The sequence below is a fragment of the Pimephales promelas genome, chromosome 4 (assembly GCF_988280905.1).
Source record: "Pimephales promelas chromosome 4, fPimPro1.hap1.1, whole genome shotgun sequence".
In the NCBI taxonomy this organism is placed as follows: domain Eukaryota; kingdom Metazoa; phylum Chordata; class Actinopteri; order Cypriniformes; family Leuciscidae; genus Pimephales; species Pimephales promelas.
The window spans coordinates 38,218,910-38,234,856 of NC_142772.1; the positions used below are offsets into that span (position 1 = coordinate 38,218,910).

At 39.7% G+C, this 15,947-nt stretch overlaps 2 protein-coding genes across 3 annotated transcripts; one reads left to right on the plus strand and one right to left on the minus strand.

Annotated features, from left to right (window-relative positions):
• Nucleotides 1–223: 223 nt before the first annotated feature.
• LOC120469570 (uncharacterized) lies at nt 224–7,723 on the minus strand. Of its 2 annotated transcripts, XM_089130461.1 has the most exons (8): nt 7,575–7,723; nt 6,794–6,951; nt 3,903–3,930; nt 3,477–3,809; nt 3,270–3,349; nt 2,723–2,783; nt 1,043–1,489; nt 224–934 (listed from the first exon to the last, which is right to left on the minus strand). In XM_089130461.1, exons 3-8 carry the CDS (start codon nt 3,919–3,921, stop codon nt 597–599), a joined length of 1,278 nt encoding a protein of 425 aa, XP_088986587.1. In that variant the 5' UTR covers nt 3,922–3,930; nt 6,794–6,951; nt 7,575–7,723; the 3' UTR covers nt 224–596. The 2 variants fall into 2 exon arrangements, with proteins under 2 accessions (XP_088986587.1, XP_039514568.1); XM_039658634.2 differs by lacking the exons at nt 6,794–6,951; nt 7,575–7,723 and adding an exon at nt 4,228–4,395.
• A 2,317-nt stretch (nt 7,724–10,040) lies between these two features.
• On the plus strand, nt 10,041–15,815 carry gpr83 (G protein-coupled receptor 83). The gene is made up of 5 exons (XM_039659759.2): nt 10,041–10,604; nt 11,584–11,709; nt 11,855–11,988; nt 13,726–14,287; nt 15,028–15,815. Exons 1-4 carry the CDS (start codon nt 10,293–10,295, stop codon nt 14,201–14,203), a joined length of 1,050 nt encoding a protein of 349 aa, XP_039515693.1. The 5' UTR covers nt 10,041–10,292; the 3' UTR covers nt 14,204–14,287; nt 15,028–15,815.
• Nucleotides 15,816–15,947: the final 132 nt, after the last annotated feature.

Here is a 15,947-nt window from a genome sequence, read left to right on the forward strand (position 1 = left end):
GCTAAATAACGGGTCTGGATCTCCATCTTTTTACCACATTACGACAACAAAAGCACTTGAACGCCACACACTGGTAAATACCAGTTCACAAGCACGTGAAAGCACTAATAGTCCGCCGATTTGAGCAGGAATATGCTGCGCAGTGCTCTGTCATCTACTGCTGCTATGCAACACAATAGGAATACATTTAAACTGTGGAATATTCAACCAGTGATACATTAAATGCTACCATTTTGGCATTTTTATTTCATTAAACTTATAGGTTCAGCCTATTTTCAAAGGGTAGTTTTTGCTGCTTATTGCATGCTTCTGGGTCAACTAAAAAAGTAAACTAAACAACTGCTACCCCATTTTCACAACCAGTGACTTGCAGGAATGCCCTGAACTCAGGAATGTTATCTGACCCTGTTACATGTAATGAAAAGAGATGCACCACTGTCATTTATATGATCAGTGGGAGATACACACACATTTACTGAGATTTTATAGGAAAGGCACAGTAGCAGAATACGCATGAAAAGAACCCACAAATGATCCACAACCCACAAAGCTGCCACCGTAGTATTTAAAAAAAAAATCTAGCTCATACACAACTGTTATTTCTCCAGATGTGTGCTTTTAGTGTCCTGTTGCTCTGCTTGAAATTTACTGGCTTCCAGATCTTTCGATTTGTTCTCTGGACGTCTCGTTTTTTCATTCATCATTTTGTGCATGTTTTCCAGTTGTGTGTGTTTCCCCTGAAGCTGATTCTGTTTCTTTTCAACCTCTCTGACTGTTTGAATCAGTTTGGCAGTAATGTCCTTGAGACGTTTGTCTTTGTCTTGAAGTTCTTCATTAAGTCTGTCTTTCTCTTTCTCCAGATCTTTAATCTTTCCATCTCTTTCTTCTAGAAGAGATTTTGTTTCTTCAAGACATTTGGCTTTTTCATTAAACTCTGAGAGAAGCATAAACACAATCCCAGATGTTAGATCAAAAAGGTTATTTCCTTAAACACCCATATTAATATGTTCATGATCAAATTTTAAAATATCAAATTTATTACCTGAAATCCTCAACTGTTCTTTCTTCTCCAGCATTTCCTGCTGTCTCATTTGCTCCTGTATCAGTGTCTGTAGTTGTTGTTGTTTACTAGTTTCCATCTCTTTGATTGTGCTCTCCAGCAGTTTCTCTTTCTCGCTGATCTGTTTGCTGATATCCTCCAGTTGTTTGTCTTTCTCCTCAAGCTGATTCTGTTTCTCTTCAATGCATTTGGTCATTTGTAGCAGTTGTTTTTCTATTTGTTGCATCTGTGATTCTTTCATATCAAGGTCTTTATTATTTTCTAGGAGACCATATTTTTCTCTGATTGTTTCTAATTGTTGTAAGACTCTTTCCAAATCAGTCTTAGATGCCTTTAACTGTAGTTCAGTTTGTTCCAGTTTTTTCCCTTGATTTTTGAAAACCTTGAATATCGTTTGGTGAAGTACCTTCACATAATTCACTTCAAGCTCTGAAAAAGGAAATCACATAATGATGTCTAAATGCATCTATACCCGACGGTATTTCCCTGATACATAACTTATTATTAAATGTATGTGACGCTGTTTTAGGCAATGCCTATTTTTAGCCCAGAGTGTGTTGAGCACACCTTAGAGAGAAGGGTGCCTGTTTATTTTTACCACGCTTTCTCCAGTTTTGAGGTTAGCCAGGAGGTAAGCTTATATTGTTTATTTTCATTTTCTTTCCTATGTGTAGTAAAGAGGTGTAACCATAGTTAGCCGGCTAATTTTTGGTTTTTGTTTTGGCCTTTCCCTCTCCTGAAGCTTTTCCATTTTGTCTCCTAGTCAAGTTAAACATTCTTTATTGTACTCCTTGGGTTTTATACATACAGGTTTAAGCGTGGGAGATGAGACTCTGGGTACCTATTGTAGCGTCTGGACCTGGTCTGGACCAATCAGACACACACAAATTAATAATTATATTTAATGAAGAATCCAACAAATTCACTCTTCCAACAAAGTTCTATGAAATTCCCCCCACAAATGAAGCCTATTGGCAGAACCTGGTGTCCTGGTGAACCGGTTACAGGGCACATTAAGACTGATAACAAGCTGTATGGTATGACCCAATGGAATTTCCAGAGAGTTGTGACACTCTTCATTCTTCTAACCCTTTTAAACCTATAAATTATATATATATATATATATATATATATATATATATATATATATATATATATATATATATATATATATATACAGTGAGAAAAATTAAGTATTTGAACACCTGTCGATCAGCTAGAATTCTGACCCTCAATGACCTGTTAGTCTGCCTTTAAAATGTCCTCATCCACTCCACCTGTCCACCCCATACAATCAGTAAGAATCCAACTACTAACATGGCCAAGACCAAAGAACTGTCCAAAGACACTAGAGACAAAATTGTACGCCTCCATAAGGCTGGACAGGGCTACGGGGAAATTGCCAAGCAGCTTGGTGAATAAAGGTCCACTGTTGGAGCAATCATTAGAAAATGGAAGAAGCTACATTATTAATATTTCAAAGAGCTAATTCACTACACTATAGTCTGCCTGGTTTAGGTGCTCTATGTTCTAAACCTGAATTTCTTTTTTATTTCTTTGAGAGCTGTGGTGGAGCAGCACTGTCAGACCTTGTGACACTATACCTAACGTGTCAGTCCTGATTTTTAACATACAAACATAGTGAACTTTAACAACACTCACCTGCCATTAAAGCAGATTCCTCCATTTTCATTCTCTGATTCTCTCCCCATGTTCTGTTTGACTGTGGAAGTAAAGAAAAAGGGTCTTAAGAGTCCATTATGTTTCTACAGTTACAGATGGATTCCGTCAACAAAAATGTCTTTATTAAAACTATGACCATATGCTGACTCAGTCAGTTCTGATTAGAACTGATTCCGTATTGCATTGGTTACTTTAGACAATCACGTCAAACAATCATGTCTTACTGTATATCTGTTTGCATCCATTTTCTTATTAGATCAGTTATGACCTGATTTTCACTTGCTTACAATGTAAAGTGTATGTTTATTCTGGCTGGGCACATACAATTAGATAAAAAAAAAAAAATCAAAATTATGGACAGCAAAACAGCTGCTTATAATGAATCCTGCTGATGTGGGGTTTAGGATCCCTGTGCATACATTTTTTTTAATCAAACCTAGGAAGCAATAAAAAAACTATAGCCTAATGCATCAAGTTATTACATTACGTTAATGGATAATGTAAAGTAGTTCTTTAGTTAACTTACCTCATGAAGTGTCAGATGAACTTGTCTACCTTGAATCTTTGATGGCTGATTTACAGGTTGGCCATCAGAATCTTCCCTTGCTAAGGGAACAAGACACAATTTAAAGCATGAGCATGGGTTTTATTGGGGTTGTTTAAGATTAGATTAACTTCTCGGAGACTGTTGAGGACATTGAGCTGATGTAGAGTGAAGTTTTGGGATGCTCACCTTCTAATCCTATTGTTATTTCCTCTGTTCTGTCTTCACTGATGACCTGGCACAGGTAAACCCCTATGTCTGATTCTCTGAACTCTCTGAAGTTCAAGGAAACATTTCCTCTGTTCAGCTCTTTAGTGGACAGACCTGTTCTGCCATTGTAGCTTCTTCCTTCAATCACCTTTCTGTTCTTATAGAGACAAGCACAGTCTGTCTCCTTAAACCACCTGATCTCCATGTCAACAGCACTGATTTCAGGTGACAGATGACACGGTACGGTGACATCAGACCCCAGTTTGACCTCAGCACTCTGAGATTCATTAGGGATAATAAGATAAAACTCGTCTGTGAAGGAAGAGAGAAACACAAATTATTTACTGTACATGACCTAAATTATGTGTTACTGAAATATTATCATGTGACAGAATTAAGCCTTACTGCTGCTTGCAGATGCCATTATTCTCTCCTAAATAAAGGGAGAAAAAAAACTGTTAAAGAAATGAAATAATTCCATCTAACCAATCACAGCATCACAAAAAAGGACTTCATATTTCAATATTATCTTTACTGGCATTTGCTTATAATAATACACCTATAGTAATAATCTGCTTTTCTACTTATTGTCTTGGAGTATTGAAATGTACGTCATTGTCACAGTAACACAACAAGTCGTATTATAAGTTCTACTTTTAAAGTCTTTACTATTCGTTCACATTTTAAACAGTTGTGTGTGCAACAGACCCACCAGGACTTGTTTCTTTACCTTTTCTGATGAAATTTCTCCAGTCTCGTTTGAAAAATTTGCAGAGGACTTGAAGCTCACACAGGTTTTCTCAAGATAAACTGCGAGTTATGAAATCTGTATGTTCAGAGAAGTCTTCGCCTTTCCTGCTGTGAACTGTGAAACCTGTCCTACTAGTTAAGCATTCAAGTCTCTTTCACTTTTACTGCAAGTGCACTTACTTTCACTTGCACACCCAGAATAAAACAGCACTTAGCTTCTGCTGTTTAAATCTTCACATTCATTGCACATTCACCCTTTCCCTTTTTTCAGGTTATTTGGATAGCCTTCATTAGTTTGCCAACTCAAAATTAATTTGGATGCCTGTTTTGATATGTTGCTTAATCTTCAGTAAGCTTGCCTTGTTGGATAGTTTTACGTTTCAGAAACTATTTTGTGGATTGAACTTGAAAAACTTTCAGTTTACCAATTCTATGCATGACTTCTATACATTGAGCATCCATGCTCTATTTCTCCACTCTGTACAACCCAAAAAATAAGGCATTTGTCGACTTATTAGGCCCATGAGATTTGTCATAATAACCCAAAAATGTGAACATTGCCAAAAATGCAGCAAAGCACATTCATTGCTTTTGAAACACCATAAAAGGGAAAAAAAACTAAAGTGAAATTCACCTAACTGAAATTATTTTTAAATTTGGGCCTGTCATGCACACTTCTAGTCCTTCCTGCATGGCTCTCATCATCGTGTTTAGTGTTTGACTATGAAGAAGACGCATGGAAGGCGAAACGTTATCATTTTATCAATAAAATAATTTAAAACGTTCTGTGCTCCGGTTCAGCTCCTTGGTCTTAAGTTAGACCTTGGGTTGTTTGATTTGATTCCTGTGTCCTGTTCCGTGAGCACAAACTAGGCTGAAGCGCACGTGATCCCTTTCTACTGTTTTTAGTGTAACTGTCTCTAACTCTTTTGCAAACTCAAACTGTTACAATTCAGAAAGGATGATTATTTTACTAACATTCAGAGTAATTGTGTAAATAATATGTTTGTTATTATTGTGTCATGTAGTCCAGGATTTTCGGATGTCACGACAGTGGATGGACATCGGGTTGAATATGACAGTAACATTAATATGATACGCCGCAGTGGATGCCGGAGGCTTTAGATACAGTACTGAGAAGAAAATACAGAGTTTAGAGCAAATGTGGGGGGATTGAATTTATTAAGCAATGAGGTGTGCTGTGGTTAACCCAAATATAAAATAAATGAACATAGGCTACTGGTGGTTTTGTACCAGAGGTGATCATTCACAAAGAATTTGATTTACTTTATGTTTTCCCACACCACTAGATGGCAGTACATACCAGATATGTTCACTAGCTACATGTGTAGAGCAGCAGAAATGAAATGTGCCAAAATAACCAGAAATCAACATATGAAGAGTTCAGATGCAAAAGCCTCTAAGTGCCATTTGAAATTTTGTCCTAGAATGACCATTTTTATCAAGCTTGTATATTTAAGTTCAGTAATTTCACTTAAATGACAATTAATAGGTAATCTTCATTGCCATTTAAGTGAAATCACTGAACTTAAATATACAAACTTGATAAAAATGATCATTTTTGAAGAAAATTTCAAATGGCACGCCACAGAGGCTTTTGCATCTCAACTCTTCATATACAATTTCCAAGGGCTAGATTGGTGCAGACAGTGCATTTAGAGAGCAATAAGCTATCATTGGTTTATTTGAGTGGAGCCTCTTGAAATCGGTCTGTTTAGCCAAGGTTGTCGCTTCTCTAAATGATGACTAGCCTTGTTTTGATGACTATAGCCTAACATTGTAATCTTCGACAGACGGGGACGAAAAAGAAATCCAGAGAAGTCTGTTATATAGAGCAAATGACACATATTAACTGGTGTGAGTGATTGCAATCACAGTCAAAACCAAACGAATAATGACAGGTCATTAGTAATATAGAAAAATATTTTCTGGCAAAAATACTTTCACTTTCATTCGTTTCACAGAAAATGTAAGATGGACTTTCGTGGGAGTAGTTTTTTGCTGACTGGAGGAAAACAGCCAGAGCAGTCATGACATGAGTCATGTCCATTTACATCCCAGGTAAAACAGCTGACATCATCCTGAACCCCCAGAGGTGCTGCTTAACCTGCCTAATCTCATTTCAGCAGACATAAATGGTAGAAAAACAGTCACTGCACTATTTGGAAACATACAAAAAGGTGGCTAAAAGGTGGCTGCTGTTTGTTTGTGCGGTGCTCGGGTGATTGTCTGTCCACAACTCTGCATAGACTTACGGAACGTGCTCGTGCTGATGATGTGTGATGTCTGCATGTGTGAAAAATATGGGGGGAAAAAATGGAAATAAACAGGCAAGTATGACATCATATCATTGCATTTGGACCGAATTCAATGATTGGACAAACATTTTTTGATCCTGAGAATTCCACAGAATGACATTTTTGGAGAAAAAAAAATATTTAGACCACTTCTGTAATTGGTTTCTTTCAGGATGTGAAAAGACTTCTCAACCAGAATAACAAACTGTATATGAAAAGATTGCTTACCCAGTAAGGCGAGGCTGAGAATTTCTGAATAGACTGACATTCATTCAAGACAATATACGTGGCTTTGAGTCAGATGGCTCTCTCTCCAAATGAAAGCATGCATGTGCAAGGGTGCAATCTACAGTATGGCTGGAAAACTGTCTGTTCTGACAGAAGATCTGAAAAAGGAAGAGCTGAATTTAGAAATGCTTAAAAGGTTCTAAATAATTATCAAAGAACAAAATCTACTCCCCATGCCTGCATTATGAACAACTGACAAAAAAAGAGGTTCATCTCATTATGTAAAAATTGCCTAATCAAATTTGAAGAAATTCTTAAGAGCTAATTAACCAACATCCATTAACCTTTCTTTCACACAGTATAACCAAGAGGGATGTACTTACTATTATTAGCACGATAAGAAATGTATACTGCGTTACTGTTAAAACATTTTGAAGTAGGCTAATGATGAAATAAATAGGCACTTGTTGCATGATCTTACTGATATGAATCATGTAATGCATTGCAGCAGACGTAATGCAAAGGAGAAAGGAGCCAGTTACAAGTAACCTTTCTGACCCAAGAAAGAGTTCTTTGTTTAAAGACATTTAACCAAATATATTTTCTGTGTGTCTGTTTGTCCATGTCACATTGGAATAACTATATGATTTTATCATAGCATAAGGTTGTTACGATGCAGCAGACACAAGGGGATCCATTCGCAGCATTTATTAGAAGTCAAACAGGCAGGGATCAAACAAACATCAGCAAACGGGACAATGGAGAAAAGGCAGAGACAAACCAGATACAGGCAGAGGGTCGAGGCAGGCAGCGAGAATCAGAGTCCAGTGAAAGAGTCCAGGGTCAGGGCAGGCAGAAAAGGGTCAGCAACGATAAACAATCCACAGGTTAAAAAAACAGGAAGCAAACACAGGCGGACAACGCTCAGAATTGCAACTAACAGTAAAACAAGACTTCGCAATGAGTGAATGAGAACACAAGGTATTTATAGTGTGAACTGAACAAGACAATGAGAACCAGGTGAATGAGATGAGTGCTGATGAGTCCAGGCAGAGAGTTCTGGGAAATGTAGTTGTGAGTGAAACATGAACATCTGGTGTGGAGTGCCCTCTGGTGACTCTCAAGGGCACTCCACCTGGTAACCATTACCAAAGTCCTTTTAGGCAAGTCATGCCACTCGGCCGCCATCTTGGCAATGCCTCCGGGCAGCTATTTCGGACTTAACAAGACCAGGCTCTATCTACATGAATGGGCAGAGAGTCAGAACTGCACTTTCACTGGTCACCGGGACATAAAAACTGCATGTATAGAAACAGCAGTAAAATATAATAAAAATCGCTGAAAAAGTTAGATGACTTTGCCCCAAAATAAGGTTTAAATGCCGTTTTTCCCACTGGGTATACTTTTACTGCGCATGCGCAAGGGTTCTGTCGCACGCGCTGCACCGTTTGAAACACAGTATGTGCGCGCTCTTGCTCGCTCGCTCTAGATTCCAGGAGATTTTAACTAATTTACGGTCATCAGCGAGCCTCTATCAATCTGCGGGAGACACCCGGAACTTCTGGGAGACTTGGGATGTCTGATATTTACACAACACGTACACATACACTGCATATCAAATCTGCCGCCTTTTCAAACAGCAACGTATTTAAATGTTTCCCGGCCTGACCGTTAAAAGCAGACGATTGGCTGTCCAGTGGGAAGGACGGGGCATTTGCATACAACCGCCATCTTTGGTGTTACGGGTTTTCCCTATACATTTGTATTAAGGATTGAGGAAGTGGCATGTCTCTATATAAATAGTCTCTGCCGTTACATACCGCCACCCCAGAGAGCGGCTTCCAGACGCTCAAAAAACAGTCCAAGAGGGAGGTGGATCTGGGGGAGGGATGGAGGGCCAGGTCCGAGGAGCAGAAAAGGACCTGCAGACTGCGGCAGAATGGATGGCCAGGGTGGAAACGACCCTTCAGGGGACCAGCGCGGAGCAGGCGTGCGGGCGACCAGGGCGGAGCAGGCCGAGCGGTCGAACAAGGCGAAGCAGTATGAGCGGGCGGTGAAGACCCCTCAGGCGGCTGATATTAAGCTGTCTGTATTAAGCTGTCTAAAGGAACAATAAAGAAATATAATTACCATATTCTGAGAATCATTTACACACTAGCATGATCATAGTTGAACAAATGCAATAACAATGATTAAAGGGATATTCCACTTTTTTTGGAAATACGCTCATTTTACAACTCCCCCAGAGTTAAACTGTTGAGTTTTACCTTTTTTGAATCCATTCAGCCGATCTCCGGTTCTGGCGGTACCACTTTTAGCATAGCTTAGAAGTGCATCATTAAAGTGCATTGAAGAAAATCACAACTTTACATTTAACGTCTGTCTTAGTGCACGATGTAACTATAGAAGAGTCAAGTTTTAAATAGGAAAAATATCGAAACACTTTGGTAATTTTTTTGGGAGAAATGCTGCAACTGGTCTTGTGCACTTCAGTGATAGTAGTAGCCTATGCTAAGCTATGCAAAAAGTGGTGCCACCAGAACCGGAGATCGGCTGAATGGATTAAAAAAAGGTAAAACTCAACAGTTTAACTCTAGGGGAGTTGTAAAATGAGCATATTTTCAAAAAAGTGGAGTATCCCTTTAACACTCAAGTCTAGTCTGCATCCTTAAGAGCTTTATCAATACAAATTATCATGATACATTTTATAATGGTACATTACTAATGTAAACCCATTGGTAATTGAGAGCAAGGAGTCACGTGCCGATTTGGGCGGGGTCTGAGCCGGTCAGCCATGATGGTAGGAGAGCTATCGGTTGCCAGGTTCAACCTTTCTTTTACTGTCTATGGGTTCAACGCCTTCAGAACTTCACAGAGGCAGCGCAACTTAGTATTTGTTTACATTTGACATTTTAGCGATTTTAGGAATTTTTAACAATGTAAATGTTTTAGAAATGTTTTGAATTGAAATATTAAACCATGTTGAATTTCATCCCATAAAAATGCAAGCCCTAAAAATACAATGCATTAAAATGCAAGCATGGTTAATGCAATGCCTATTTTTTTTCCAAGTAGCCTGCAATTCAACAGTGTTTTTTTTTTTTTTTTACAAAAACATTTGGCATTATTTTACTTCCATACACAACGCATTTCCATTTTAATTGTTACTTTTGTCTGATTGAAGAAGTCCAGATTACAAGATTGGAAAGTGACCTTCGTTAGTTATGTGCATACTGAGAGGTACTGCTGGGAAGTGGTGATGGTGTACGTGTGCGAGTCTGTGAAGTGGCAGGCGAAGACTGTGATTGTGATTGACTGTCTGTGAGAATAGAGGATGAGACGAATCGCTGACCGTGGCTTTCATCCAATCCGCATCACTTGACGCTGGTGCAGCGTTTGACTCGCAGCAGGTTGACTCAAACACCTCCGAACTGTGTTCAAAAGTGACTCCGAACTGCGCTTTGGTGTTTTTGACACTGCTCCGGATAATCTCGTTACAATGACATTCATAAACACCTCCTTAGATGTATTCTCGCAGTTTTATATCTTTCAGAATTTCTCTACGTTTTTTAATTTCTCTTTGGACGCGATGAGAGGGTCGAATTACGAGTCTGAATCCCACAGACCGACTATCAGAGCGCTGCTCGTCGTCTCATATTCCGTTATTATCTTCATATCACTTTTCGGAAACGTGGTGGTTTGTCACGTTGTTATTAAGAATAAAAGAATGCACTCAGTGACAAGTTTGTTCATCATGAATTTAGCCATTGCTGACATCCTTATAACTCTCCTCAACACGCCTTTTACACTGGTAAGTTTACGAGTTTCTCTTATTCACTTAATAAGAAAACAAATGGCTCTATTGATGTTTTATTTTAATTTGTATTAAAATACAATTATTATGTTACTCGTTCCTTTTTATGCAATTCAAAATCTAGACAATCGCTCATCGCCCTAATCTTGGATTTAGCTAGTCTATTCAAAATGCATTAAACAATACAATTCACTAAAAAAGAAAACAATCCTTCATTGGCGGACATGTTTGCAAATATCAGATTAAAAAAAGTAATTTCAATGTTTTTGTGGGGTTAAAGTTAATGTGTAGCCTAACTGTCCCTAGTTTGGAAAATATAAAGGCTGAAATTCTTGACATATTTGTAGTCTATCTATAGCCTAAGTAGTTCATTTATGACATTTCTTAATATTTTTCTGCCAAATGTGTGGGCTAACCAACAAAAGAAAAAAAAAATGTGACAAGAAAACAATTGAACATTTCTCCTTTTTGGCTATGAGCTTATTTTGACTTGAGTCAAACACTTGATATTAAGTACTTAAAAAAATCCTTTTTGAAAATGTTTGTTATACACTCGTGAATAGCTAATTATTAAGTATTTAGCGCTTTTTTTCTTATCTTAGACACATTAAGTAATAATACTTGTAAAAGCAAACAAACAATAATGTTCTTAAAATCATCCAACTTAAATAGGAATGTTTAAGAACTTGACACATGGGTTTAAAACAGGATTTATACAAGATTTCTCATTGTTATCCTCTTGGGCATCCTTATTTGTCACTGAGTCGATTAATAGCTAGGCTAAAATGAAGCAGTTTAATAATGTACAGAGCGCATGCAAAAGAGAATGATTATGATGCATAATTCCTCTAGTTTTGGAATGTTGTCTATAGCATGATTCATCTCTCTGTGAGTGGGTGGGGGTGAACATGCTGCAAGCATGCTTTTTAATTCTTACATGCATCTGGATCCAAGACCACTTTACTTGTTCTCTCAGGTTCGGTTTGTTTACAGTACATGGGTGTTCGGGAAGGTAATGTGCCATGTGAGCCGCTTTGCACAGTACTGTTCTGTCCATGTCTCTGTTCTTACACTGGTTGCCATCGCCATTGATAGACACCAGGTAAATGTTCTAACAAACAGCCTTTTGTAAAATATTATCAATTAAACCTTTAGAGTGAATAGCTTTTTTACAGTTCTTATCAAAACTCAGTGAATCATTGCATACCAATGTGCAGTCATTATTGAGGATTGTTGCTTTCCATCAGGTGGTGATGCATCCAATGAAACAGCGGATGTCTCGGCTTCAGGGCGTAGCCTGGATCTTTGCTATCTGGCTGATGGGGTCCTGCTTCTCTCTACCACATGCCATCTATCAGAAACTGCTGCGCTTTGAATTCATGTATGAAATTTATCTTATTCTTTCTGATTTATTGTGAAAATCTTATTTAAGTAAAAAATACTTTGTGACAATTTGATTAGATGAAAACAATGATAATGTTATAATGTCATGTTATCAAAAAATGTCAACAAATACTTTTTACAGTGCAGGGGCACAAGAAATCACTGTTAAATTAAAAAATATAAATATAAAAAATTTGCATATCGCAACTTCGCCCCACTGCATGGGTATAAAAGGAGCTGTGTGGCAATCTCACATTATGTTATTCTGAGAAGCTGAGACTGAACTTCAAGCGGTACAGTGGTTGTGGCAGGGGGACGTAACATTACATATGTAACCAAGACGTTCCCTTTTGTTCAGTCTCTGAGTTCAGTTACGTCAGTGACTGACGAAATGGAAGGTCTCTTTCATAACCCTTTCCTTCACCCCTAGGGGGCATTCATGGTTGACCCTGGGTCTGGTAAACCAAGACAAGAGAGTTAGCCGGCCTGACTTCTAGGCACGCTTTGTCAACCGAAAATGCCTGCAGTTCCCTTACCCTCTTGATGGAGGCCAAAGCGACCAGGACCACTGTCTTCATAGACAGGAACTTAAGCTTGACTGACTGCAATGGCTCAAAGAGAGCTCTCTGCAGGGTAGATAAAACCACTGTGAGGTCCCAAAAGGGTATAAAAAGAGAGCAAGGAGGATTTAGTCCCACCAATTTCAACTCTACAAGGTCGTGGTGCACAGAGATCGCAGCCACGTAAAACTTCTGGGTGGAAGGAAATGGCCTTCATTCCAACCCGATCCGCACCAACCCGATCTGGCATTTCCTGAGATACTCTTGGCAAGAAGAACACCAGGTGACGAAGGGGTAGGGTAGGGTACTCAAACCTGCTGCGTCCCGTCTAGAACCCACACATACAGGTTCCAGAGATCGGGACGTGGGTGCAAGATGGTGCCCCGTGTCTGAGAAAGGTCATTCCTCAGAGAGATTGGACAGGGAGAGGCTGTTGCGAAGATGACCAGTTCAGAGAACCAGGTCCTGGTGGGCTAATGAGGTGCAACCAAAAGGACCTGCTCCTCATCCTCCCTGATCTGGCACAGGACCTGTGCAAGAAGGCTCACTTTGGGAAACACGTACTTGTGGAGGCCCCATGGCCAGCTGCGCACTAATGCATCCAAGCTGAGGGTCCCCTTGATCATGGAATAGCTTGAGCGACCCAAACGTACTGCCATAAACTCAAGGCAATTAACATGTTAAAGGCACTGGGGTCATGTCCAGTAACTTGTACTTGGAGCTCGCCCTGTTGCCATGCCCACCTCGGGACTCGATCACGAAGCCAGTGCTGAAGTGGTCTCATATAAAGCAGTCCGAGCACTGTTGGCACTACACAGACCAGCAGCAGCGATCTCGCTGGAACACGACGTAACGCCAACAGCACTGAAGAGTCGCTTGTCTCAGGTGAAGAACTCAGAAAGGCTTGCAGAAAACAAAAACATAATGCGAGATTGCCGGGCAGCTCCTTTTATACCCGCGTAGTGGGGCGGAGTTGTGCTATGCAAATTCCGCAGACCCATGGCATTGTTTTGAGTTGAAGGTAATAGGCTTTTAAGTGAAACCCTCATTTAGTCAGGCACTGGCGTAACTCAGAGTGGCTGAACGAAAAGGAATGAAGGTAAGTTATTGATGATTGAATTTTCATTTTGTGAGTGACCTATCATCTAAAAGATTTCTCTTCTTGATTCTTTTAGCAATAATAGAGTACGGATGGTATGCCTGCCCAGCTTCCCTCATCCCTCTGATCTCTTCTGGAAATATCTGGATCTTGCCTCCTTTGTCCTCCTCTACGTGTTGCCTTTAGCAATTATTTCCTTATCGTACCTCGTGGTGGCCAAGAAGGTTTGGTTCCGGAATGCCGTCGGTGATGTCACACTGGCTCAATCGGTCGCTCATCGCAGAAGGAAGAAGACGACTTTGAAAATGCTGATCGCAGTGGTGGCTGTGTTTGCAGTCTGCTGGTTTCCTTTAAACTGTTACGTTGTGCTGCTGTCAAGTAAAATGATCCAGGCTAATAACGCCTTGTACTTTACTTTCCACTGGCTGGCCATGAGCTCTACCTGCTATAACCCCTTCATATACTGTTGGCTCAATCACAGTTTTCGTGCGGAACTAAGAGCCCTGCCTCTAATTGGCCGTATTGTCAAGAGCAATGTCATCCAGCAATCCTAAGGAAGCGCCCAAGATTTCACCATTCTATTTAGGGCCCGAGCACCAATGCTATGAGGACCCTCTTGGAATTGTCTTGCAGTCTAGGTAGGCAAACTAGGCACTGCCTACCCTGCCAAAATTCAAAAACTAAAAATAATTATTAAAAAATAAACTTGTATTTGTATTTTGACTGTTTATTTTTGTGATGCATATATGCAAAATGGGCGTTATTCCAATTGTATAGACGTTGCGATGACAAATGTAGCAGTTATGCATAATCAAATAAAAAATCCTGTATTCTTTAACATGTACGGCAAAAAGCACAACTCTGCTGTGAACTTGGACGTAAATATAGGTAAAACAGGCCCAACCCAGATAGCAATGAGTCGGCGGACCGTCGGCAGTAGAAGCATCACAATAGTGTAATCGCAAACACATTTGACGGCGCTCCGCCAGCGGCAGCTGCCTTCCTACCGCTTTTGTTCCGCGGTCACTGTTTTGATGAATTTCGACCCCCGCCAAATTATTACCCCCCTAGCATTGGTAGGTTTAATATTAGTTGTGGGGGAGGGGTTAGGATTAGGGGTGGGATTAGGCAATCAGGTATTGGCTTCAATGAGGGGGGTAATAATTTGGCAGGGGGGTCGAAATTCGGCACAACATATGGTTTGTGTACCCCTCAACGGCGTTCGTGTTTTCAAAATGGCCGCCAGGTGAATAAGGCGAATTGCCTATCACTGGCAATCAGATCAGTCACAGTTGTGTCTCGTTTATGAATTCTATCTTGTGTTTGTCATGTTCATTGTCAGATTGTTCTGGTAATCCTTGTCTCATTGTCTGTGCAGTTCGACTGTTTCCAGTTCCTGCCTACTGGATTATTTCTCGTCTGTTCCAGAGTTGTGGTCAGTTGGGTTCATCATTGTTTTCGTGCACCTTCGTGTCTTCTTGGATTTCCAGCCCACTGTAGTCTCTATGCTGTCAAAAGCCAAACTGGCGATCCGAGACATTCTCCAGCCTGCCTTGTTCACTTGCTACTTCTAACCTTTATTCATTCGCTATATGTATGCTGTGTTTTGTATCAGACAATTTCTACCTTTGGTAGGATTTAAAGGGGCTTTTAATGGCACACGTCTCAAGCAGCTACAGCTGTTTTACAGCTACTACACTATGTTCTCCTCTGGGCCAAATCTGAGCTATATATTTAAATATATAATGTGCTACATGTGTTAGTATTAATTATAAAAATTATAGGGTGGCCAGGTCTCTGGTGTGAACTTCCATTTACACCTTGGTGAATTATTCCTTTTATTAAATATATGAACTGAATTCCCATTGCTCTTGCAACGAGTATGAGTAACTGGTGCAGTTTAATGTGACCAGTTTGACACATCTGTGCAACCGTATCAATTTGAACCAGAGTCGGACCCGGAACAAGATGACGGGGCGCAAAGAAGTTCGACAATTAAGGCTTGAACAGGACTCAGGTTTCTGAATGGTTGGTTAACATAATGTCACTTTGTTCTATCTTTGTGTACATACTCAGTTTGTAATAACACAACAATAACTCGTTGTTCATTATAAACGTGGGATTGTAAATTAGATTGTAAATTTATATTAAACATGCCGTAATGTACCCTGAGTGTAAACCTTAGCCGCATTCTTTGTGAGGCGTACAAGCGATTTGCAAAGATTAATATAAAATATACAATTTTATACTCACTTCTTCTGGAGGTGCAGCAGGAACATGAATAGTTGGTACCGATTG